General features: G+C 49.2%; 1 protein-coding gene across 2 annotated transcripts in view; it reads left to right on the forward strand.

The window, feature by feature from the left end:
- Positions 1-25692, forward strand: part of PAPPA (pappalysin 1) — a 240100-nt gene that overhangs the window by 171830 nt on the left and 42578 nt on the right. For both annotated transcript variants that reach the window (XM_001926753.8, XM_084993952.1), the window contains 6 exons: positions 1085-1220; positions 2412-2625; positions 11446-11614; positions 12859-13042; positions 20791-21001; positions 21977-22148. In XM_001926753.8, coding sequence (XP_001926788.6) covers positions 1085-1220; positions 2412-2625; positions 11446-11614; positions 12859-13042; positions 20791-21001; positions 21977-22148 — 1086 coding nt within the window. The remainder of the gene's footprint in view (positions 1-1084; positions 1221-2411; positions 2626-11445; positions 11615-12858; positions 13043-20790; positions 21002-21976; positions 22149-25692) is intronic.

A 25692-nucleotide genomic window follows, 5' to 3' on the forward strand; every position in this document is an offset into this window, starting at 1 on the left:
TGGGTTGTGATTACATCGTGCTTTTTTCTTTTTTTCATTTTTTTTTTTTTTTTTTTTTTGGCTTTTGAGGGAAGCCCCCACAGCACGTGGAGGTTGCCAGACTAGGAGTTGAATTGGCATTGTAGCCGCTGGCCTAGGCCACAGCCACGGCAACACCAGATCCGAGCCACGTCGGTGACCTACACCACGGCTCATGGCAACACCGGATCCTTAACCTACTGAGTGAGGCCAGGGATTGAACCTGCGTCCTCATGGCTACTGGTCAGATTTGTTTACACTGAGTCACAACGGGAACTCCTGTATCACGTTTGATGTGTATGTTACTGACCTACGTTGAACTCTGCAGTCCGCAGAAACGCAAGGGTGTGTCTTATTTACTTTTCCCCTTGGCACCTAGTGCAGAGGTTAGCATGGAGAAGTGGTGAGTAGTAGTAAGTGCCATTGTGTGCATTTTCTGTGCTTTTAGTGTGTGCCAGACCCCTTATCTTGGTATCTGACAAGAGCCTCACAGCCTCAGCCATTCTCTTTTTTTTTTTTTGTCTTTTTAGGGCTGCACCCAAGGCATACAGAGGTTCCCAGGCTAGGGGTCAGATCAGAGCTACAGCTACTGGCCTACACCACAGCCACAGCAACACTAGATCTGAGCTGCGTCTACCACCTACACCACAGCTCAAGGCAACACCAGATCCTTAACCCCTGAGTGAGGCCAGGGGTCAAACCCATGTCTTCATGGATCCTAGTCGGGTTCGTTAACCACTGAGCCACGACGGGAACTCCTCACAGCCATTCCGTGATGTAGCTGTTTGTATGTCCACTACTTGGAGGTGAGGGGACTTAGGCCCAGCGCAGCACAGCCACCACTGGACGTCACGCAGCTTGGAAAGCCAAGATTAGAACAGTTTCTGATCTTACAGCCTGTGCTCTCCTCTCTGAGGTCTCACTGCCTCCCTGTCCCCATCATGGGCCCATGACAAGCAGTCCTGCTCCTGAAATGAAAGATTCTCCTCTAAGCCCCTGCCTCTTGGTGCTTCCTCACTGTGTGACTGGCTGCATGAGCGACCCTCATATGTTACCTGCATTTCAGGCGTACTTTTCCCAGCCAATGGTTGCTGCAGCTGTCATCGTCCACCTGGTGACTGATGGGACCTATTATGGGGACCAAAAGCAGGAAACCATCAGCATCCAGCTGCTTGATACCAAAGATCAGAGCCACGATCTAGGTGAGCATATGGCCTGGGTACCCGTTTCCACATCTGCCCAAGGCTGGTTTTAAGGATGGGCTGAGAAAGAGTTCTTTCCTCCAGTTTCCTCTCTCTCGCTTCTCTCTTCGCCATGCTGGTTGCCTTCGAATCGGGATGGGTTTGTGTGTCCAGAGAATCCTGGGTCTGACAGGTAAGGGGATCAGGGCTTCAGGCCAAAGTCCCCTCTTCATTGGCTCCCTTCTGCCAGATACCTCTACCCTCAGGCACCCCAGAGGACCCTCCAAAGACCCTTGAAAGGAGGCTAAACAAAGGCTGTTCCCCAGTGTCATCACCTGAGACCCAAAGGGAGGCACTGAGAGGGTGCCAAGCAGGAGCAGGAGGAGAGCACGGCAGCCAGGTTCTCAGGGTGGTCACCTGCTGTTCTTTACCCTATAGCCAGGGTAAATGAGCTATTCCTTGAGACTCTTGTCTCCATTGTATCACCTCCATCCCAGCCACCATTCCCTTCCCTCTCCTGCTGGATGGATCCTTCTTCTCCATCCTTCTTCCTTCCCCCTTCCTTTACAAGGCCTAGGAACCTGTTCCTTGTTCTAGAAAGAACTGGGAGCTTCCAAGTGAAGCACATTTGCACACTACCTGGACTTTATATGGCTCACTCTTCTGTGTCCCTCTGGAAAGCCACCCCTGATCATGAGTCTCCGTCTCCTCTGCAGAATGGGTATAGAGGTTCTTCCCTCCCAGGGCCGCTCCCAGGTTCCCTAGATTGAAAAAAATGAGAGTAGGCTTTTTACCCTGGGAATGGCCAACTTCTGTGAATTATCTCCATCATCTTTATGACTAACCAGGAAGGCGGCCTGAAAACTAGCAACGCAGACCAGAAAAGCCCTACTGCAGTGTGGGAGGGAAGTGAGGGCTGGTGATGCTTGGCCAAGGGGTGGCCATTTGGGGGAGGGGCAGGGCCGTGGGCCCTAAAGGTGAAGGGAAAGCCGAGGGGGCTGTGAGGCAAGAGGATTGGGAAGATTTGGAACCAAGAGAAAAAGGCAGACAAAGAAACTTTCAATCAAACTCCAAATCCCCACCGGCCACCCAATGGTGCTTTTGTGCAGTGACATGAAAGGGTCTGGGGGCTTCGGGAAGGGCCCGTTGGGGAGGGCGTGACTGGCCGTGAGTAATGAGCCTGGCCCCTCGGCCCTCTGTCTCCCCTGACAGGCCTCCATGTCCTGAGCTGCAGGAACAATCCCCTGATTATCCCTGTGGTCCATGACCTCAGCCAGCCCTTCTACCACAGCCAGGCAGTCCGTGTAAGCTTCAGTTCACCCTTGGTCGCCATCTCGGGGGTGGCCCTCCGCTCCTTCGACAGCTTTGACCCCGTCACCCTGAGCAGCTGCCAGAGAGGGGAGACCTACAGCTCTGCCCAGCAGAGGTAAGCGCCCTGGGTCTGCTCACCAAGGGGAGACAAGGGATTCTTGAACCAGGAGTCCTGTGTGTTGCTGTAAAAAGTCTCGGGGCATATCTCCCTTCTCCCTCCGCTGGCCTCTGGGCGGCTCTGCCTTTGGGCATGGGAGGCTCCCGTCTGTGCACTGCAGGGGTGAGAGGGGGAAGCAGGACCTTCTTCACCTGGCTCACAGTCCCAGAGCTGACGGTGGCTTGCAGGATAGCTGTGGGGACATCTCTGTTCCTCTCTGGGCCTCAGCATCCTCATTTGAACAGAGAGGAGAGGTGAATTAGCTCTCTTTCGGCTCGGAAATACTGGAATATTCTGCCTCCTGATCAGGAAGACCAGAGACACAACCCTTCTAAATTTAGGGGGAAAGGGGAGGATTACCACCTGCCTCATCCTAGTTCACTGTGTATTTCAGGGATGGGTAAGCCTCTGCATCTTCCCCAAACCTAGCTCCTGAAAGGGTCCCCCAGTGGTCTGAGTGTCTGCCTTCTAACTGCATGACATCTCCAACCAGCGCCTTTGATCTGGCATGTGCTAATGCACCAAGTTTGGAGCTAAGAGAGGATGCTGTTTCCTAGAAAAAATATGAGCTTTAGTGATACTCCTACCTGGGTTTGAATCTGCCCTTTTCTGACCATGTCCTTGGACAAGTCACTTCAGTTTCCTGAGTCTCGGTTGTCTGTTGCAGAATAAACGGGTGATAATATCTACCCTATACGGTGGGCATGGGGATTAAAAGATGCACCGCAGATGCAGGTGCTTTTGCAAACTGTTAGGCACCTTGAAAAGATAATGTATGGATAAAGAGTATTCGGTGCCACTTTCTGATGTGATGGTGGCACTTTTCTGTCCAGAATTCTGCATCAAGTTCTCAGAGCTGAGCTGAAAGTAGCCTCAGAGCTCACAGAATACGTGCAAAGTGTCCAAATTTCCATGCTACCTTCTAGATTTTCAAAAGGGGAAGGACGGGTCCCCCAACATAGCATCTCTTACTTTTGTCTTGGGGTCTCAGTGGGCTCCCTGAGAGCAAGGGCCTCTGAAAGGCCATTCGACCCTCTGCCCCGTATACCTGGGAGCAGGGGAGGACAGAGGACTGGGGAGGGGGACACCAGCCTTTCCCACGCCCCTGCTACCACAGAGGACACAAAAGGTGGTTGCAAAACCCACATTGTTTTGCACCCACTGTCTTTAGCTTCTGTTGTGCAAAGCCTGTCGCAATCCTTCGGAGGCAAAAGAGCTCCTTAAATATCACTCATTGTTGTATTTCACCCTGAGAGGGCTTTTTTCTCCCTGGCTCTCCGGACTATAAAAATAAGTTAATTCTCAGAACCCCAGGAAACAATGTCGATGGAAAATACAAATCCATCAGACCTTCTCTGCAATCCTTTGCCATCTTCAACCAGTCACCAAGACCCCCCCCGCCCCCCACCCCCAAGTTGACTGAGGCCAGCCCTGGCTTCTTTGAATCCTTAATTAGCAGTTCCTGAGCCAGAAGTCAATAGGAAGAAGTGTTTAACCTTGGAAACCAATCAATCAATAAGTATCTGCTGAGTTCTTTGACCTGTTGCGGAAAAACAATGAACCGGGGCAGAACCAGCTGCCCTGTCTCTGACTGGTTTCGGAACTGGGAGCCAGACACGCTTCCTCTCTGGGCCTCGTCTTTCCATATATCAGATGATGATGGAGTTATGTTCTCTGTGGTTCCTTCCAGTTCCACAGTCTGTGATTCCTAAGAGGAGGGAGGGAGGGAGGGAAGGGGAAGGGACCCATGTTGATTTCTTGATCTTATTTCATTATCACCCCTGTCCTGTGAGCTATGGACAGAGTGAATGAGTCAAGGCCAAGTAGGCAGCAGGAGGTGAAGTTCTGCTTTGTCTGCACCCCCACTGCCCCCGAGAGCCACACTCTGTCCACCAGGGCCAGGCACACCCAGGGAAGAAGACTTTTCATGGCTGCTCACTTGCAAGCACTTAGCCAGTGAGGCTGAGTAAAGCGATGGAAATGCAGCTAGTCCAGGGCCGGCTGGCTTGGCCCTGAGCTTGGATGGGGTAGGACAGGCTGAGCCTGCAGGACTGAGGCTTGGGGCTGCTTGGCACCTCTAGGATGCCTGGGGGTTGGGGTGGGAGGACAGCAGCTGCCACCTAGGCACTGAAGAGGCATTTACCCAAACAGCCAGGACTGTGCAAATGTGCAAATGCATTAAAACAAACAAACCAGGAGGAAAGAAAAGAAAAATAAGCAACAACTGTACAAGACACGGGATGTTTTTCTTCATTCTCAAAACACCAAGATAAATAGCATCACTTTTATGGCAGGGCTTTCAGCTAGCTCTAGTAGGAACACCCATTTTTCTCTCAGCTGCATCCCAGGTAGTAGAGTGTGGCTTTCCCTTGTCTCCCCCCCTTTCTGTCCCCCTCCCACTCCCCCTCCCAGTCTCCTCCCCCTCTAGTCTCTTGCTGACTCTCTCTCCTCCCTCCCTTCTCTCTCCCCCGTTTTCCCTCCTCATTTTCTTGCTCTTCTCCTGAGAGCAGCATTAGCACTAGTGAGCTGCCATGGGAGAAGCATCACTTGAGCAAAATCAATCCAGGCGAGTGTGCTCTGACTAGGTTCAAAGGTCTCTGTCCCAGGCGGTACTTGGAATAAATTCAAAGGCCCAGGAAAACAGGATCAGGTTTCAAATGAGCGGTCCAGTTATGGAATTCTAGCCAAGTTCCAGCTCCCCTGAGTTAGGGAAAGGGGGGAAAGATGGGGAGCCCTAGCGATGGTGGTGGGGGAAGTTACGAGGCTTCTTCAAGAAGAGGATAATCATGAATTGAGGCCCTTGTGTCTGTCTGTCTGTCTGTCTCTCAAAGACATGACACACACAGCAGCCACTGTCCATCCTAAGATTCAAAACAGAGATTGGGCATTTTATTATAAAATTCAGTGGGCCATGTGTTTAGAAAATCAACTTCTTTCCTTTCCTCCTTCCTTCCTCCCTCTCTCCCTCCCTCTCTTTCTTCCTCACTCCATTTCTCCGTTCTTTCATTCACCTCTTTTATGATTTGCATTCTCTTTCTTCTTCTGCCTCAAACTCTTCCCGCTTCGTCCTTTGCCAGCGCATCCAGAAAGAGGCCATTCTGATAGACAGCTAACTTGTAGAAGATCGACCTTCAGGGGAAATCAGTTCTTTACGTGACTAGAATAACTCCGTCCAGCCAGGGTGGACTGAGACGGGTTGTTACTCATAGTGGTGTTAGCAGAGAGGGGCTTACGTGCTGGAGCTGAGGTGCTTAGAGTCTCTGCACTGGTGGAGCCCGCACATGGACCATCTCATTTGATGACTGTAAAGGAATCCTTATATAAGCTTTGGAGCCTACAAGGAGGCTTCTCATGGCTGAAGACCACAGGCCTCAGCTTGCCATCCACAGGCTCACTCAGTGTCCCCAGCCCTCTCAGAACATCTGCTGGGAGTCCCTGGCCTGGGGGATATATATACCTGCAGATGGAACATCTCTACCTAAGCATTTGAGCATCTTTAACTGTATGGATACTGCCTGAGTCTTCTCCAGAAGCTGTCCAGCTCACTCTCCCAGCTGCGGGCTATCAGAACTCCTGTTGGTCCCTGTCCTTGTCAGTCCCTGAGATTATGGAGTCTATTTGTTCCCATTCTAGATGGGCTCTGACATTATATGTCTCTGTTGTTTTGACCCCTGAAAGCTGGGAGGCTCAAAGAGATGCTTAGGTCCTGCCCCTCATTTGAGGGTGGGAAACCTAAGGTCCAGGCAGAGGAAGAGTGTTTCCCAAAATCCTCCAGCAGGTTGGGATGCAGAACCGGATGGCATTTCAAATCCAGTCCTCAGGACTTCAGGGCAGAGCTCTTCCCTCCTCTTCAGAGATGTCAAAACAGCTGTCCCAGAGGCTGGACTAGGCCACAGACAACTTGTGTTTTTTGGCCCTCATTTGTTATCTTCTTGAATTAGCTGTAACATTTAACTATCCAGGGACTAAAGATTAAGGGCCAAGGTTCTTCCTTCTCTTTCACACCTCAGAAGATTTGGAAATACCAGGCCTTCCTTCCCCCTAGGCAACCCTGGACAGGATGACTCCCACTGCTCTGGCTGTCAGGTGGCCTCCCCCTGGCCACATCCCATTCAGCTCACCTGGTCCTTCAGATGGTGGGCGGCCCCAGCAGCTGCTCACTTTGTGTCCCAGTGCTGCACCCACCACGTCACCAGCTCCCATCTAAAATTCCAGGGTAGGAGAGCCTTTTAGGATCACTTCCCACAGGAGCCTCATCTCTGGGCAGAAAAAAAAAAAAAAATGCATTCCCATTTTGATAATTCTTTGTCAATCCCTCTTCTCAAGTAATCCTACAGTGTTTGTGCCAAGAGTATTTTTCCCTTGGTTTTCCAGTGTTGAGTGTGCTGTCTTTTTTGCTGTCCCCATCTGAGCAACTCAGAATGATTCATAAACAACCTGCCTGTTATTATCTCTGCTGCCCCATGGCATAATTGCAGCTAAGTAATAGGCCACAGGAGTTAAGCCACAGTCAGGGGACAGAACCGGGAGAGGAACCCTCTCTGGCCCTTTACCCTCTGGCCTTCTCTACCCCAGTTGAGGGGTACACAACCATCCCCCATTATGCACGATCAGGGGCCCTTTCAGCTGACACAAGAGGCAGCAGTTGGAGGGCTGGCTGCAGGATCATGTAAGGATTTTCCTCTATATGGAACTCGAGTCTCTAAGTAAAAAAATTATACATGTATAAGAAGAAAGGAAAATTCATAAGTATCTGATTATCTTTGCAATTCATAAGTATCTCACATCTTTGCCCAGGTCTGAGAATTTTATTGGAAAAATTACCTATGTCCCTTCCCCCATTGGGATCAGCCACTTTTCTCCCTTCTGAGAAATGTATTCTTTTTTTTTTTTTTTCTTGCTTTCTTTTGTTATTTTGACTGACCATCCATTCCTGGTAGGAAATCTCCCCCCCCCCCTTCTTTAACAAAGCCAAAGGCTTTTGTTTTGACTTCTGTTTTTGTTTGTTTCAGAAATGACAGAGCTGTGTCAGGGAGTTAGTTGGGAGGGGCAGTTGGGCTCATGTTTTTCAGTTTTGGACAGTGTGTTCACACAATCCTTTCCAGTTCACAGGACAGCAAAGGGATGAGCAGGGACTTGGGATAGACAGGCAGATCCGCATGGGAATTCTGTCCATGCCTAGTGCCTTTGGGCAAGTGGTGCTAGTCTCCGTCTCTTCTTGAAAATGGGAATAATAATACCACCCCCAGGAGTTGTGGGGAGGATGTAGATACGACAATGTAGGTGCAACACAGCTGCTGATACCTGGAACCTCTACTTCCTTTTCCCCTATTCATCCTGTTTTCAAGCCTGGAAGCCAGGTGCAGGCAGATGTGCTGAAAAGGCAGGGATGCTGCCTTCCCTGTGGTGTGTTCGGGAAAACACGAGTCCCAAGAAATGTCCCATGAAGCAAGCTTACCAGAGCTTGGAAAATGACACATTCCTCAATCCCTTCTTGAAACCCACCATGTGCATTGGAACATTCAAGGTTCTGAGAAGTCCTGCAAAGAAGAAAACTGACTGACCCAATGCTACCCTCCTCTCTCCATATGAGCGTAGACCCTTTGGGCCAGGTAACTCATAGGACCAGGGGATGTTTTCCTTTCATAGTAGGAAGAGCCAGAGTAGAGAGACTCCCTTCTCATGGAACTTCATAGTTTCCAAAGTATTTCTCATGCATTGGCCTTTCGTTCTCTCCCTTTTATTTTTTCCTTTTTAGGGCCGCACTCGCAGCATATGGAAGTTCCCAGGTTAGGGGTCTATTTGGAGCTACAGTTGCCAGCATGTGCCATAGCCACAGCAGTGTGGGATCTGAGCTGCTTCTGCCACCTACACCACAGCTCATAGCAACACCTGTTCCCTGACCCACTGAGTGAGGCCAGGGATCAAACCTGCATCCTCATGGCTACTAGTTGGATTCATTTCTGCTGTGCCACAGCGGGAACTCCACATTGGCCTTTCTCTTCTACAAATACTCTGGGCTCCAACTTGTACTAGACCTTTGCACATGCTCTTAACTCTGCCTGGGATTCCTCCTGCTCCCAAAAGCCTTTGTGGGTCTGATCCTTTCATTTCATCCAGGACTTAGTTCAGAGGCCCCTCCCATGGCTGCTTCCCCTGACCCTTCTGTGTCCTGCCACCTTCAACCGTCACCCTCTCTAATTTCTCCTGGTTTTCGGTGCCCTTGCTGCACACATCAGCATCTGAAACCAGCTTGTCTCCTGTTTCTCTTTGGCCCTTGTCCTCCCTCCACAAACACATGGAGTGATGGGAATCATCCCTGGAATCCCCTGCGTTTAAAACAGAGTCTGCTCTGCAGCGAGGCCCCTAGGCAAGTGCATTGAGTAGATGAGTCAGTGGCTGACCTGTCACTTTGTTTTGACAGTCTTATTAGAGAGAGAGATCATTTTATCACCTCTGCTTGACAGATGAGGAAACTGAGGCTCAGGGTGTTCTGGAACTTTCCATGATCAAATAACTGATACATGGCCGAGCTGGGGCCGGAGCCAGATTTGCCTACTTGCTCAGCCCTGTGCTCTTTCCATCCAGGAAACCAAGTTTCTCAGTTTATCCTTTTCCTACAAAGAAGAGCCTTAGTATGCGCAGAAGGAAGGAGGGTGCTGTTTTCACCTTAATGGCCCCACAGCCCAGAGAAGCTCAGAGCCCTCATCTTTCAAAAAGAGTTGTTCCCAGAGCCCCCTGGTCGTCATCAGGCAGAAGCCTGGGGGCCTCCTGGGAGTGCAGAGAGAATGGCCAAACTGTAAGGCATAGGTCAGAAGACCAGCTTGGAAGCTGGTAGCTTACAGAGTAAATCTCTTTAAATTGGAACCATGTGGCTCTTTCCCCCAGCGCTTACACAACGTGAACAGATGCATTGTTTGGTGTCAAAGACCTTGCGTTGACTCCACAGCTCCAGTCTCCGCGTGGCGCAGCGCAGAGGCCATCAGGAGCAGGGAAAGGGGCGGAGAATCAGGACATCTCAGCAAGTGTCACTTAATGCCACTCCCCCTGCATTTCTGAAGGCTCGTGTGGGGAGACGGCAAAGCCCACATCCTTGCGGATCTGAGACCTGAATCAAACACTTGCCCTTGCCCGGGTATCTTAAAAAGTGAATCTGTTTGTGACAGGTTTTGGAGATTGTAGCCTCTCACTTCCCTGCTTACCCCACTTTAATGCTCACCATACTTTTGAGCAGGGGATAGAGAGCTGGAAGAAGTAACCGCGTCCCTGTAAAACCCTCAGCGGGGTCTACTGAAATGGGCATCAAGAAAAAGACTGGAGAACTCCTTCTTAAGTTGGTTTGGCTACTGACTGTTCCCTGTGCCCTAGATAGAAGCAGGAAAACCTTGAAGAAAGCCTTGAGGCTCCGGATGGCAACCCAGCTCTCTGTGCACGCAGTATGCCAGGCATCGGGGTAGACTGAGTCAGAGACACAAAAATGAGAGAAAACTGCCTCCAGGAGCACTCAGTGTTTGAAATCAGCCTCTAGACTGCAGGGCACTTAAGTGTTAGGGCAAGGCCTTTTTTTTTTTTTTTTTTTTTTCCCAATGCAAACCAGCCGAGGAGAAATTGGCATTATCTGTACCCTCAGGGAAGTTCTAGTCCAGGTGCAGGGAGAGGTTAACAACAAGGACTGTGGAGCCCTACATCTGGATGGGAACTTAAACAAGTAACTTGATCTCACCGGTCCCCGATTTTTCCAACTGTAAAATGAGTAACACTTAGCTCATAGGGTTGTCGCAAGGATGGGTGAGCTCATATATATAAGCAGTCAGTGAATGGTCACTAATGTTTCTGCGTGACGGTAATATGAGGGGAAAGATCGTCTAAGCTTGGGGGGGTTTTATGTTGTTTCCGTTTCCTTGAGGGTTAGCACACATTCCAGCACTTGGTGAACACCCAGGACCTGTGCTTTGCGTGAAGCAAGAGACCACGGTGCTAGAAAAAGGAGGCCTCAGAGCTGCAGGGGAGCTTGCCCAGGAACATGGGAAGAGCTTCCTTTAGAAGCTTCCATGTAGCTCGGACCCACAGAACGGGTAGAAATCAAATTAGCAGGAAGATCGGAATTGCAGCTGCAGCAGGATGAAAGCATCGTCTCTGCACAACTTCATGAACAGTGCATAAGTCACTTCGCAGTTTGTAAAAGGCTTCAACATTCAGCACCTTGGTGGAATCTCAGGGACCTCTGGGTTGGCGAAATTTAAGAGTACGCTGAAGTTCAGAGAGGTGAGGTACCTTGCCCAAAGTGAGATGGCTTCTAGGTAATAGAGCATAGATTTATTCATACCATTAGCTACCATTTGTTGAGTGCTTTTACACGGCAGGAATTCCACTCCGTACTTTTCCTGAACCATCTGATTTAATTCTCACCGTGACCCTCAGAAGTTATAAAATGGAAAGAGCCTTGCATTCAACTCAGTGCCTGGTAGATAGGAGATTCAACGAATACCTGCTATAATCATAATAATCTCCATTTTGCAGAACTGAGGTTCTGTAGGGTTTGAAGATTAATACAGATAAAGTTTTTGGGCTACAGCATTTGAATCCTGGTTTGTGTGTTTCTGTAAATTGTAAAATTGTGCACTTGGTAACAAACCTGGACCACTCCCTCCAGAGTCTTGTTCACTCTGTCTCCTGGTTCAGCATCCTGAAACTTTGGAGAGGAAGTTCTCTTCCAGCTGGAGCCCCGTGGTCCTACAAGAAAGCACCCTCTCACCCTCTTGTTCCTTTCCTTTCCAGCTGCGTGCACTTCGCCTGTGAGGCTGCTGACTGCCCACAGCTGGCTGTGGAGAATGCTTCTCTCAACTGCTCCAGCAGTGACCACTACCATGGTGCCCAGTGCACCGTGAGCTGCCGGACAGGTTATGTGCTCCAGATACAGCGGGATGACGAGCTGATCAAGAGCCAGGTGAGTTTAGGGGCTGGGCAGGTGGACTTATGATGTGGCAGTGTGTTGCTTCAGCCAGCGTGGCTGTGGGGTCTCAGGTGGGGTGGGGAATGACAGTTACTTAAGTCTGAGATTCGGGGATCCCAGGTGCCACCATTGGGGGCCCCAGCAGCAGGCTCCACCTTTGTGCTCCAGGTACACATGCATGTTCCTCGTTGCTGGAAATGCCTGTTTGTCCAGAGCTTCTGGGCTTGAAAAGGGTCCCACTGGGGAGCTCTGGGGCCGTCAGTTGCTTGTTTTAGACACCTGCTTCCGTGTGTCAGACATGGCAGGTCTGAACTCCTGTGGAAACAATTAAGCTGGTTTTGGCAGTGAGGGACCTCGCCTCCCTTTGATGTGTGCTTAAGAGGGGAAAAAGTGTCCTTTGCTTTTAAAACCCCAGATCAGCATTTGGCACCCCCCTGTCCCCTGGGAGTTGGCAGCTTCCTCCTTGAATGGAAGCCCCCAGGCGGCCATGACCATCCCTCCCTTGGCTCTCTAGCGGGGCCTCGCCCTTCCACCCACACAGCCCTGCTGTCTTCTCCTTTGGTTCATGTCTCTGTCGACCCTTTCATTTTCCCAACCTCATTCCTTCTTTGCATCAACCTCTCCCAGCTATTGAACCATCACATCTCAGACTAGGGAGTGGCTCTTAGAGCAAGCTTTGGGTTCAGTGCCAAAGGGACTGCTCAGAAGGAAAGGGACTTGGCCAGAATCTCATAGCATGAAGGACAAAATCCAGTTCTCCGATCTCCCCTGGTGATGCCCAACTTTAGATGCGGGCAAGAAAAGATACAGAAACCAACAGCCAGTGTGCCCCTGTTGTGCCCTGTTTCAGAGGCTGTTTCGTGAAAGAAGTCATCAGACCCTAAGAGATCTGAGTCTTAAGATTCCCACCAACACAGTGGAGATAATGACCCAGGAGACTCTCCAGACAGCAGTGAAGAGCCCAGTCATTGGGCTCAGTCCCCACTTATGCTCTTTCTGGCTGTGTAACTTAGAGCTAATCACTTACTGTCTCTGAGCCTCAGCTTCTGCATTGGTGAAGTGAGACCTGAAATACCCACTTCAAACAATCGTTGGGGTGACGGAGGGAGAGCTAAACACTGAGCATTGATCTCCTGGTGCCTGAGAAGACGCTATGCTATGGCTTGGGGGAGAAGGGTGTTTCCCCACATTAGGGACTTAGTCCACTCCTCCTCACTGTACCTGCCTCTGCCTTTCAGACAGGACCCAGTGTCACAGTGACCTGCACGGAAGGCAAATGGAACAAGCAGGTGGCGTGTGAGCCAGTGGACTGTGGCATCCCAGACCAGCACCACGTCTATGCCGCCTCGTTCTCCTGCCTCGAGGGCACCACCTTCGGGCGAAAATGCTCCTTTCAGTGTCGTCACCCAGCGCAGTTGAAAGGTAATGCTTTCTCGGTGGGAAACACAGAGACCAGACGGGGTTTTCCAAGCTTTTGATTCCTTTCTACCCATTGTATGTATGTAGACTGCCTTGCTCTGTTGCCAAGCAGAAAGTAGAGTGTGGATAAGTGTGACAGTAGCATCTCCAAGAGCTTTTAAATCTTGCCAAGAGAAAAGAGAGAGGAAGGAAGGGAAGAAGGGTAGAAGGAAAGGGCAGATTCTGTGACAGTCACATCTGGAACTGATGTGACTTCTTCCCTGGATGGGATTAGAACCCAGGAAGCCTAAGAGGTAGGTAGTAGTAGTCATCTCATTTTCACAGAGGAGGAGATCAAGGTTCAAAGAGGTGAAAGAACTCGTCCAAGGCCATGCTATTAGAGGTGGGCTCCACTGTGGGCCCAGGTCTTTCTCCAAAGCCCACTGCTACTCCTTAGGAGGGACTGGCTCAGGGAGGAAGTGGTCCTGGACAGGAAGGGCTTACTGGGACTCCTGAGCTAGGTGCCAGGAGGATTAGGATGAGTAAGACATAGTCTGGCAAACTGGGGAAGAGGACACATGTTGGAAATGAGGGAGAGGCTGGCCTGAACCATCAAGAATAGAAAGGCTCTTGGAGTTGATCAGGACTAACTGATTAGTGGAAAGATGGTGAAACTGTGGTCTAGTGAGAGGAAGGAAGGAACTTGCACAAAATCTCAGAGCAAGTTAGTGGCGTTATCATCATGATGTTCTTGGCTTCTAGTTTAGTATAGGATTTGGACACTATCACCAATTCTCAGAGGTTGCGGGACCCTTTCCTTTGCTTATTTTACCAGAGGAAACATTGCCCCTTTATCAGATACCCAAAATGGTATCTCACTAAGCATGGGTCCTACCTTGAGGTCTATCATTCTATAAAGTGGGAATGAATGGACTTCCATGGAGTGTGGGGGGTTTGGAGGGAGGTCTGCAAATTCCTTTAAACTTAGATGTCATATTATAAATTCATGAGTTTGAGGCATTTCAGTGATTGGAGAGAGTCAACTAGTGTCCTCTAATTCTCAAGGAGATCCAGGACTTCAAAAGATTACTATACATAGTAAGACTCAATAAAATGTATTGACTGGGTGGCTGGATACACTGATGAAAGTCATATCACCAGAAATGTTTCTTTTAAGAAATGGGTGGAAGACCCAGCAATCTCACTGAACTGCCCGAAATGAAAAGCAGGAAACACTTTTGGGATACATTTTTTTAGGTCCCCTCATTTTTTCTGTTACCCAGGAAGATTCGATTATAAAAGTTAGAGACATTTTATTTGAGCTGCTATAAAGATATAGATCTGAGAGAAGTGAAGAGACCAGTGGAAATTGTAAACCCTCCATCCTTCTGAGCCCTTCCCTTGGCCCCATTTGCCCAGATGTGGGGCATGTTAATAACTCCAGACCAGGAAATCACACTTCACCTCTCTATCAGTGGCCCTTGGGAAAGGGAGGTGTATAAATTAGTATTGATTATTCCAGCCCTCATTGTGGCTAATAATAATCCTTCATCAGAGTGATGCAGAACCTCCTACTATTGTTCCTCTGCTGACTGTGGTAGAGGGGGTGGCCCTCTGTGTGGATGCGGCCCCAGAAAGACTGTCATTTTGATCATTGTCAATCCTGACTTCGCTCTTCCCTGGAGAACACAGGAAAGCATCTCTCCAGTGGCCATATGAAGCCACCAGGACCCATTGGCGATTCATGCCCCTTGGTTCTCGGTTTCATCTGCTGTGCAGACTTGAGGTCTGATGCTTATGCTTGGATCTCTCTCTTGAGCTTGTTAACGATGCCTCCCTTCTTAAGCCAGCAGATAAAGAGGTGATCAAAACAAAATTTCCTGCCATTTCCTGTTTGCTTCCCTTCCCTCCCTTCGGTGTTCCTTTCCCTGCAGCATGATGTGAGCAGAAGGACTGTGAGCTTTTGTCAGACAGGCTGGGATTCTACTCCTTGTTCTGCCTCCAACTCTTTGATCCTAGGAGAGCTGTTTCATGCCTCTGAGCCTCGATGGTCTCCTTTGTAAAATGGGCATAAGAGCATCCACATTGAAGGGGGTATAAAATGCCAGAGCCAGAGGAAGAACTTGGTAAATACTCATCTCACCCTGGTGAGAATAGGTGCAGTGGCTGCTCTCAGTCCTGGGCCTCTTTGTCCCATGGTGGCTTTAAGTCCTGGGATCCATGGAGACACACACCATCTTCCATGTTCCTCTCAGGACTCGGAGGTTAGTGTTCTTGGACACGAAGCCACCCCCTGGGAGAAGCACTGAGTGTGGCTGGGTGGAATGCAGGCAGCACCACAAACCCATTTTCCCCTGAGAATTCAGGTGAATTTTTCTTGAACACCCCAACTTTCACTTAAGTTCTGAGACTTCTTCAAGGTGTATGCAAAAAATATTCTGCAAATGTGCAGCCCTAGAATCACTCCTGCCAAGGTCCTTTGTCGCACAAGCACTGAAAGCAGAGATCTAACCTATAGACATGGATGAGGGGAAAAAAATACTTCCACGTTAAAAAAATAATAACTTCAAAGTCAAAATCATAAATGTATAATTAAATGACTAAAAATGCAGCATCACTTAACAGCACCTTGTCAACCTCAGCACAACCATGCCAGTGCACTAGGCAACCCCATGGAGCAGGGCTTCTAAGGCAAGCACGCAGCCATCCTGCAAAGACAGCTTCTGGCTCCCATTGCCTTTGCTATCTCAGCTTTGCCGTCCAACCTCAGATTTAAACACGGTCTATTCACTGGCTTCCAGAAGATACCCAACACCATGGAGCATCTTCTTAGAAAACTGCTCTTTCTCAGTCTCAGACTTCTTCGACTTTAGAAGATAGGGACATGAGCTGGGAGGGCTTGGGTAGAGGCCACATCCTGCCGTGTGCAGCAGTGAACCTTCTTGCCTGCCCTTAGCTCTCTTCCTCACCCTCTCCTCTCTCCCCCAGAATCCTGTCATGACCTCCCTCCCTCTAGGAATTTCACATCCTTCCTCCTTTCGTAGGCAGAGACCCTTTCATCTTTCTCAGAAGCAGGTAGCCAGCCCTGGAGGACTCAGGTTTATCCCACAGGTCTCATCAAGGCCTATTCCCCACAAAGCAGGGTCACCCCCCACCCCAAAGAGGAGTTCTCCTGCCACTCCTAGGAGAATGCTGTTTTCTCTGTCTTATCAGCCTAGTGCTCTGAGACAGCAGGGTCCAGGGTGCCTGGGGTCTACACCGCCACGAGGTGCTAATGGTAAACCACTACTCAAATCAATCCTGGGCACTGGAGGGACTCAGTGGAGAAGCAGCTTGATCCAGATCACCCAGCTGCTTTTGAAGCCACCTTTGGATGAGGGCACTGAGAAGGATATGGAGCAAGCATCCGTTTCATCTCAGATAATTAGTTCTTCATGTCTCCCTCATTCTCCCATTCCCTCCCCCCCGCCCCCACCCCTCACTCTACCCCCAGTGGCTACTCAGGCTTCAAGGATCAAGCCTATTCTTACTTCAGGGTTCTTACTTGCTACCTCAGAATCCCTTTAGCCTTTTCTAAACCATGTCCCTCAACCCAGAACGCCCATCCGACCCTGAAACAGCAGAGCTTGGAGAAGCCTAGAAGCCATCAAGGCTAATCATTTGGTTTTGCAAAGTGGAAACTGAGGTCCTAGAGAGGAAGAGCTTTATGCAAGGTGACCCTCAGCACGGGGGCCAGACGATCCCGCATTTCTGTCCCTAGAGATGGTGCCCTCTTGCTAGGCATGCAGTTCCCACCAGTCCGGTGAAATGACCTGATCCACATCTGGCATCTGCATTCCCCAGGCCTTCCTATATGGCAGAAGTCCAACATCGCAGGCTACTTGTCTCCCTCTTCTCAGGACATTCTCTACCAGTTTTCCTTGACTATGATTGCCTCTTAGAACATTCTTTTTCCTTTGTGTCTAATGTAGAGGACCGCTTGGTAAAGAAATTTGGAAGTGAGAGGCACCGTTCTGGATGGTGGGGACGGTGAGGATGGTGAAGTCTTACCACATGACCAGTTTTGATTCAGGGGGTGCTCCACTCATCCACAGTCCTGATCTCTAGACAGCAGCTCCTCTCTGGCCATGCTCTTGGCTAAAAGCTCTGTAGTGGGGTTAAGGGAGCACTCAGGAGTCAGACAGACCTGGAGTGGGCCCCAGCTCTAGTTTGAGTAGCTCGCTTTCCCACTCAGGGACTCTGTTTTCTCGCCTACAAAATGGAATTAATGACAAATTGGGTTACTTAGGAGAATAAGGAGATGGCTCCAGTAATTCTTCCAGGGCCCACCTCATGGACTCAGTTACAGACGGCTGTTGGTAGAATTTCTTTCAGACATTTAGAGGGGGAAAGAAAAAAAAAAAAAACAAACCTTGGGCAATTAAACAATCAAAATGTAATCTGACTCACCCAGGCTGGGGCTAGGAGAGCCCAGTTGTACTGAGCAAATGACATTCTTTCTGAGACTGCCAAGCTCAGCTCAGATTTTCTCTTGTTGAACTCCTGGGGATTCCAGGAGCCTAGAAATGTGCTCACCCGACTAAAATCGACTGAGGATTGCATGCATCTCTTGACACCTCCATTTCTTCTGTCCCAGCTTCTCCCTCTGCCTTTCTGCAGCCCCAGCACTGGGCGAGGCCCCCTCGCTATTTGGCTCCCTTGTTTTCCTTCCTCTTCTTGCACAGTAATATCTGTCAGTGGTTAATACAGCCTCCTGAGTGCTGGCTTGTCCTTAGCCCAGCTCAGCTAGCTGCATTTTTGTTTTCTTAGAACAGTACGATGGCCAGTAGCCTTTCACAGCCTAAAAGCTTAGAGCTGGACAAGAACATAAAGACATCTTTGGTTGAGTGCCAGAGAGATGAGGTGACTTGTTCAAGGTCACACATAGATTCATCATACCTCATGCCTTTAACAAATGGTTATTGAGGGCCTGCTATGCACTTGGCACTAGGGTAGTTTCTGGGAATAAAAGCATGAATAAGACAGTAGCTGACCTTAGGATGTGGGTGATGCCAACATCGTACACTAGGTATTAAGAAAACCGAACCTAGGTCTCCTGGCATTTTTCTCCCTGTACTCTACTCTAGGTTAATTTCAACCTTAAAGGCATCCCCAAAGAAATGTGGGTTTCCGGGTACTCTTTTAAATAAAATGACAAAAATAGATGAATCTTCTGGGTACTCTTTTAAATAAAATGACAAAAATAGATGAATCTCTTTTGAATATATATATATATACATATATATATATATATATATATATACACATATATATATATATATATATATATATATATAGAGAGAGAGAGAGAGAGAGAGAGAGACTATATATATAGAGAGAGGGGGAGACTATATATATATATATAGAGAGAGAGAGAGAGACTATATATATATATATATTTATGGCCACACCTGCAGCCTAAGTTCCTTGGCTAGGACTAGAATCCTTCAGTTTAGCATCTGCATCTCTGGGATTTCCTTGGTTGTGGGTGGGGGCATGTCCACGGTCCTGAATCACCAGTTCTTGCTTGAGCGCAGTTTTTCTTTTGACGGTGATGCACAGCTCACTCCTCCTTACCCTCTTCCAGAATGTACATTTCTGGGTTTACATTTTCTCTCTTGATTACCATTTTGCAGTTTTTATGTTCGCTTGCCACGAGAGAAGCATGACTTCTGCTTCACCATCCACGATTGGCAGAGCTGATAGGCTGTACTTTAAAAGCATCTCCGTCCTTTTCCCAGAGGTATTTTATCCATCTTGAGAAACTCAGAGACGGTGTACGCCCCTTACCTTTAGTGGCTCCTCTCCCTGCGAAGCTCTTGCTAGAACTGGGGACTCCAAAACACAGCCCTCCAGTCACAGGAGCCATGCAAAAGGGCAGTTTGCAGTCTTTGGTGTTCTGGAAGCTCTGCTTCTGTGGAAGCCAGTGAACCATCCTTCCACATCCTTTATTCTTTCTTCTTGATGTAGAAATAGCTGTAGTTTGCAGCATCACAGTTCACCAGCATGGCGTGCGGACCTCCCATGGTCCTGGGCTCCCCACATGACATGGACATGGGAGGAGAAAGAAGAAAGTGAGAACCTGGAGAGAAGCAGCAGAGGGGCCTGCACACCCTCCCACCTTTCTGCTTTTTCCTGCCTTATTTCTCTCCACAGCACTTCCCGCCTTCTGGCCCCCTACATGCTTTGCTGTGTAGGACAATTTATTGTGTTCTTTCCTATTCCAATTCCACTAGAACATAAGCTCCGAGGGGGTAGGGTTAGGGGTTTGTTTTCTTCCTGGCTTTGTCCCAGTGTAGACAAGGGTAGCTGGCACATAGCACTAAATAGACGCATATGGAGTGAAGGAAGGTTCTCTGCCGCCCCTGTGGTCCTTTCAGATCTTCTGCTAAAGGCAAAGGCTTGGAGGAAGGACCCAACAGGAGGAGGGGAGGAAGAAAAGAAGAGAGGGAGGGGGAGGGAGGGAAGAAGCGAATAAGGAATTCAGCAGTACTTTCCTGGACCCTGTTCATCAAGGTTGTTTCCTTTTATCTCCGAATCACCCTGAAAGGCAGGAGCATTTGCTTGCGTCCTATGACTGGGAGACTTGGGGCTGGCTCTGGCAGAGTGGATAGCGAGGGTTCAGCCATAGCCAACTTCCCGTCCAAAACCACAGATGTCATGTAGTTACACAGAATAGGCTTTACACTTGACTTTCATCTTTGACTAACCATGAGAACCTGGTCAAGTCACTTGCCTCGCCAAGTCTCTCTTTCCATATAGGCATCATAAACTTAGAACCCAGTCGCGAGAATAAATGGGATCACGTATCAGAAATACTCGGTATGTTATAAATACTCAGGAAATGGCAGTTCCATCCCTATCACCCCTCCAACTTCCAAATCCTGGCGCCTCCTACATGCCTCCAGCCCTGGTTGTCAACGCCTTTCAAGAATAACCAGAAAGAGGAGTGTTTGGTTGAGGGACCCAAGTTCCAGGTCCGTTTCTAATTGTCTTGGGGAGGTTTAGGGCAGGCTGTGCATCGATAATATACAACCTGGCAGTGCAAAGCCTGACTCCCCGTGTTTTCCTTTTATGTGTAACGTTCCCCATCAGGCCAGCTTCCCGATGGCAATCAGCACGTCTGTCAGAGCTGGCACAGGCTACGGGGGAATGCTCATCTCTCAGCTGCTTTGGCAAAGCTTCACTGAATACTGGGGCCTGAACAGAAAATCAAACCTCTAGATACCACAGTGCTGTCACTTGCAGGCATACGAGGGGCGAGGACAAATTCAGGGGCATAGGGCCCAGAGAGGGAGGGGCAGCTGGAGGTCACACAGCATGCTGATCTCAGGGCTCAGAGTCCATGATAGGAGCGGATAGGAGCTTCCTCTGCCAGTTACTAGAAGGCAAGGGGCTCCATCTCTGGGCTCCAATACTCACCTGGAAAAGCAGGGAGTGTGAATGGAAGGATCGTGATACTCCCTTTTCTGTAAGAGGCTTCAGGATCAGGAGTCAGGGTCTTAAATTTTAGTTCACTGTAGACATGGATAAGTCCCCCCCCCAGGCTGCATCCCCTCTTCTGGGTGGCAACTCTTTCTCTTCCGAGGTTCCTCAGTTGTAAGTGGAAGGGTCTGGAATTATACGTGGAAGGTCCTGTGGTTCTTCAAGTTGGGTTAAGTCCAGGTAGCCTGTGAATTAGTTGGGCTGTAAGAGGCCCCTTCCCGCTAACCCTGCCTGCCTGTGTGCTCCAGGCAACAACAGCTTCCTGACCTGTATGGAGGATGGGCTGTGGTCCTTCCCAGAGGCCCTGTGCGAGCTCATGTGCCTGGCTCCACCCCCGGTGCCCAACGCAGACCTCCAGACGGCCCGGTGCCGAGAGAATAAGCACAAGGTGGGCTCTTTCTGCAAGTACAAGTGCAAACCTGGATACCACGTACCCGGCTCCTCCCGGAAGTCAAAGAAGTAAGTGGGGCTGCAGAGGCAAACTCAGCAGGGCTGGGGGAACAGGAGAGCCAGGCCTGGCTGACTGGTTAGAAGCAAGTTCCCATCGTAGCTCAGTGGTAACAAACCTGATTAATATCCATGAGGATGCAGGTTCGATTCCTGGCCTTGCTCAGTGGCTTAAGGATCCGGTGTTGCTGTGAGCTGTGGTATAGGTCACAAATGTGGCTTGGATCCTGTGCTGCTGTGGCTGTGGTGTAGGCTTGTAGCTACAGCTCCAATTCAACCCCTAGCCTGGGAATTCCCATATGCCACAGTGCAGCCCTAAAAACAAAACAAAAAAAAAGTGCTTGTGCCTTGGCCAGAGGCAGTACCTACCATTCATCCCATTCTGTGCTGTGGGAATCTAGAAGAACATTGTGAATAACTGCCTGCTGGCTGTGTGACCTCAGGCAAGTGAAGCCACTTCTCTGGGCCTCTATTTTTTCAGCAATAAGAAAAATCATATATAGAAAAATTATATATAGAATCCCAAGGTATGGACTTGATCAGAGTTAAGGAATGACCAAGGTTTTGGGGAATGATAGTAACAGTTACCACAGAAGATTGCTGTGAAGAATGAATGAGGACGTGTATGTGAAGAGCTTGCAAAGTGCCTGATACACAGAAAAAGGCAGGGATTAATACCATCCTTGTGCCTGGACCCATCCCTGAACTCCAGAAGGCAGGGAGGGGACATGGGCTGGCAGGGCTCAAATTTGATTTCAGTCCACATGTAACTCTTGCTTGGCTCTGAGGAAAGAGTTCTATGAATATTTTCCTTACCTCCCATGCATGTCCCCTCCCCCGCCCCACCTAACAGGACAGGTAGGGAATTGGGAGTGGGAAAGAGGACTGGGAGGCCAGCTGGCCCCAGGGAAATGTGGCTGTTTCGGTAGAACATGGCTTCAGCCATCTGGTCCTTGAGATGTCTCTTCTTTTACCTCTTCCTTGAAGAAGGGCCTTCAAGACTCAGTGCACCCAGGATGGCAGCTGGCAGGAGGGAGCTTGTGTTCCTGTGACCTGTGACCCTCCTCCACCGAAATTCCACGGGCTGTACCAGTGCACTAATGGCTTCCAGTTCAACAGCGAGTGTAGGATCAAGTGTGAAGAGAGCGATACCGCCCAGGTGAGACTCCTTGACCTTGCGGTCAACACCGAGGCCCCTCTCCTCTCTGCTTGCCAAAGATGAGCCTATATATTAAGAACCACTTCCTTCAGGAGACTCTCTACAGATGCCAGAATTGGGTCATGGCCGTTTCACCAATGCAGAAGTTAAGAAGCTGGGTTCTCGTGGTTCTCTTTTTTTATAATCTCCCTGGGCTCTACGTTCCTACCTGTAACACCATGTTGTACTGGCTCCGAGATTCTTAGCTTTGAAAATATTTTCATATTAGAGCCCATAAGAAAGAGATCATATATAGAATCCCAAGGTATGGACTTGATCAGAGTTAAGGAATGACCAAGGTTTTGCTGACTTTCTATCACCAGCACCATCACCATGTGTGTTGGTCCCTGAAATATTTAAAATCAGGACTTCCACTCTTTAGAGAAATCAGTTGCTCCTCAAGCATAAAGAGAAAGGGAACCATGTTTAGACCAGCCATGTAGTTCTAGTTTTGAAAATACTAGGAAAGACAGAAGAACAGAAGGAGATGGCAGTGGGCGAATTTCCTCTCAACCCACATGTAACTGAGATAAAGTTCACCACTCCTGCCGGCCCTGCTGGAAGAGTTCTGTGAATGTCTTCTTCTTAAACCTTCCATGTGCTTCCCCACCCCCACCCACTAAGGTCAGTTAGGAAATCAAGAATAGGAAAGAGAAACAAGGAGTCAGCTAACTCCAGAGATGACTTAAGTCCACGAGGAGTGCCTGTCTAGACGGAACCAACCATCTCGGGTTGACACCTCAAGCCCCGTGACTCACAGGTGTGCTGGGATCTTTACTCAGGTGAGCCCAGAGTTGAGCCAGCTCTGCCCAGTGTAGGTTTCTCCCCAAGTCAGTCCTTAGTCTTTATTAGCATCTGCCAAATACCAGACACTGTCAAAGCACCATCCCGTCCTCTCAGTCTCACATCCAAATAGCGACCAAGTCCTACCTGGTCTCTCTCCTGGACATCTCCTGAAGCTCTCCTTCTGTCTCCAGTGCCACCACCCTAACTCAGGCCACCTTTAGTGCTCTCCTGGGCCACCATGCAGCTTCCTGACCATCTCCCAGCTTTCACACCCTTGCCTCTTTCCAGCATTCTGTCCACATTCCAGCCAGAGCTGTTTATGCCGAGCACAGATGTGACCATGACAGATCCCCTGTTCAAAGCCCTTTGTGAACCAGTGACCCCCACCTCCCTTAGGGTAAAGTCCCAGCTGTGTGTTCGCACCTCTTCCCCACTACTAGTAAGAGTGATCTCCCCTTGGCCTTGGCATTCTCTGCTAAAGAGCCCCTGTCACCTTTTCCAGCCACCTCACTCCTAACCATCTTTCCTGGTCAACCCTGGCACATCTTCCTCCGGGAACCTTTTCCTGAAAGCACTGTGGGCTTGGCATCCCTGCTAGGGGTTCCCCCTTGTCAGCGTCGACCACGCTGCATTGTATGGCATTTCACCTTCCCCTACCAGGTCCTGAAATGCCTGACTGCATCTTTAATCCCCCTGGTGATTTCAGCACTTGGGACAGTGCCAAGCACTGAGTAGGTATTCAGGAAGTGAAAGAGCATGAGAAGTACTGCAATGAACATCCAGGCCAGCCTCCTCATTTTCCAGATGAGAAAGTCACTCAACCACCCAGGGTGACACAGCTGGTGTCAGCTGAGTCAGAATCAGAATCCTGGTCCCCCTAAGTGGGGCACTACCTGGAGAGCCTTGAGAAAAGTCTTGAGAGACTAAGCTCGTGCTCACAGCTTTGAGTTAGTAGGTTGTGCTGACTGACTCCAGAGCCCTGCTTGTCTCACTGCCTCTAAGCACTTCCAGGGCAGGCGAATGGCAAAGGACAGTAATTCCATGTCCAGGTAACTGGGGAGAAGGGCTCATTGTCTCAGCATTTCATCTAGCTCGGATGCTCCTGAGCTGTCCAAAGTGATAACACAGGGATGTCTGTGTAATACGGTCACCCCCCACCCTCTCCAGCCAGGAAGCAGAAGCTGGTACCGGAAGGAGCAAAGGCCAGAGATTACCACGGCCTCATGCAGCCCATCAACTCCCCTCTCCTTCTCTTACATAAAACTGTTGCTAACAGTTACCCACACGGCTGAGCCAAATAATATTCTGGCCGTGGTCATGTTATCAAACTGAAACCCAGTCTGCCGGGGGCCTGCCAAGTACCTTTCATGGCCAGTTTGTATTTAAAGAAGAGGAAAATGTAAATTTATCAGACGACTCAAGCAGTTCTGTTTGGCAACTGGCGGAGAGGCCAGACGCAAAGGAGCAGGGTACTGCTTGCCGGCTAAAAGAACGAGGGAACGCAGGCCAAATGGGCTCCTAACACAATTGACGTTTCTAGTTTGTGCTGCAAATGAATTTCCTCTACCCTCAGACCAGGGGCCTGAGAGCCAAATCTCGTATTCACCTCAGATCCCCTCTTGCTGCCTGTAAACACAGCCGAAACGTACGGCTTGGAGTATCTTGAATCACACAGCTTGTATGGAGCGGAAATTCTTTGCTTTCCAAACAAGTTCCAGATCCTGGCAAGAGAGGACAGGGGCTGTTGTAGGGGAGGTTCACAGACTCCATCCCACGGCCACTAAAAGCAAGTTAACAAATCAAACCTCTGCTTCATTCATTCCTTGGGAGCCAGTATGATGCTGGATCTGGACTCTGAATTTGAATCCTGGCTCCACGACTTACTAGCTGGAGGACTTGAGCAAGTGATTTAATTAGGTCTTTAAGCTTCAGTTGCCTCGTGTATAAAATGAGGGAGGAGGGTTAACACTACCTACCTCAGTTTATTTGTGAGGGTTAAACAAGGTAATGAAAGCAGGGCATGTTTATGAGTAACTCCTGGAATTGTACAGTGCACAACCTACACCACCATGCATGGCAGCCCTGGAGAAGGCACCAATGAACTAGCCTACTTTTAAGGTCACCTCTAGTGGAGAGAATACATGATGCTGCATATGGGGGTCTTACAGAATCTGGACACAAAGGCAATGGCTTGAAAGGTAGCCCTCTCTTGGCTGCCAATAGCCCCAGAAAGTCAGCTGTCATGCATGAGACCATGACGTAGTTTGGGGAAACCAGTAGGAACCATAGGGAAACTTGATCACTTGCTCAAATAAACCGGTAGACTATATAGACTCTAGACTAGCATTGCCCAGTAGAAACTTCTGCTATGATGGAAATGTCCATATCTGTGCGCTATGAGGGCCACTCGCTACATGTGCCTACAAAGCGCTGGAAATGTGGCTAAGTGGCTGAGCCAAATATCCCATTTACTTAATTTCAAATAGTTCACATTTAAATGTAAACAGCCACTCTTGTACAGTGGCTACCATATTGGACAGTTCATCCCCAGAATTATAGTGTTATTATCCCCATAAAGCAAGACAGAAAAACCTTAGGAATAACAGGGTTTTTTAAAAAATTTTAAGTGTTTCCTAAATGCCGAACTGAAGCTGCAGATTTTTTTTTTTCTTCTCATTTTGACACCTCACAGTAAACTTCTGAAAAAGAAACAATATGC

Source organism: Sus scrofa, chromosome 1 (assembly GCF_054392235.1).
Source record: "Sus scrofa isolate SSC_HxYL_T2T_F1_AM1 chromosome 1, Sscrofa_HxYL_maternal_Yorkshire_Landrace_v2.0, whole genome shotgun sequence".
NCBI lineage: Eukaryota > Metazoa > Chordata > Mammalia > Artiodactyla > Suidae > Sus > Sus scrofa.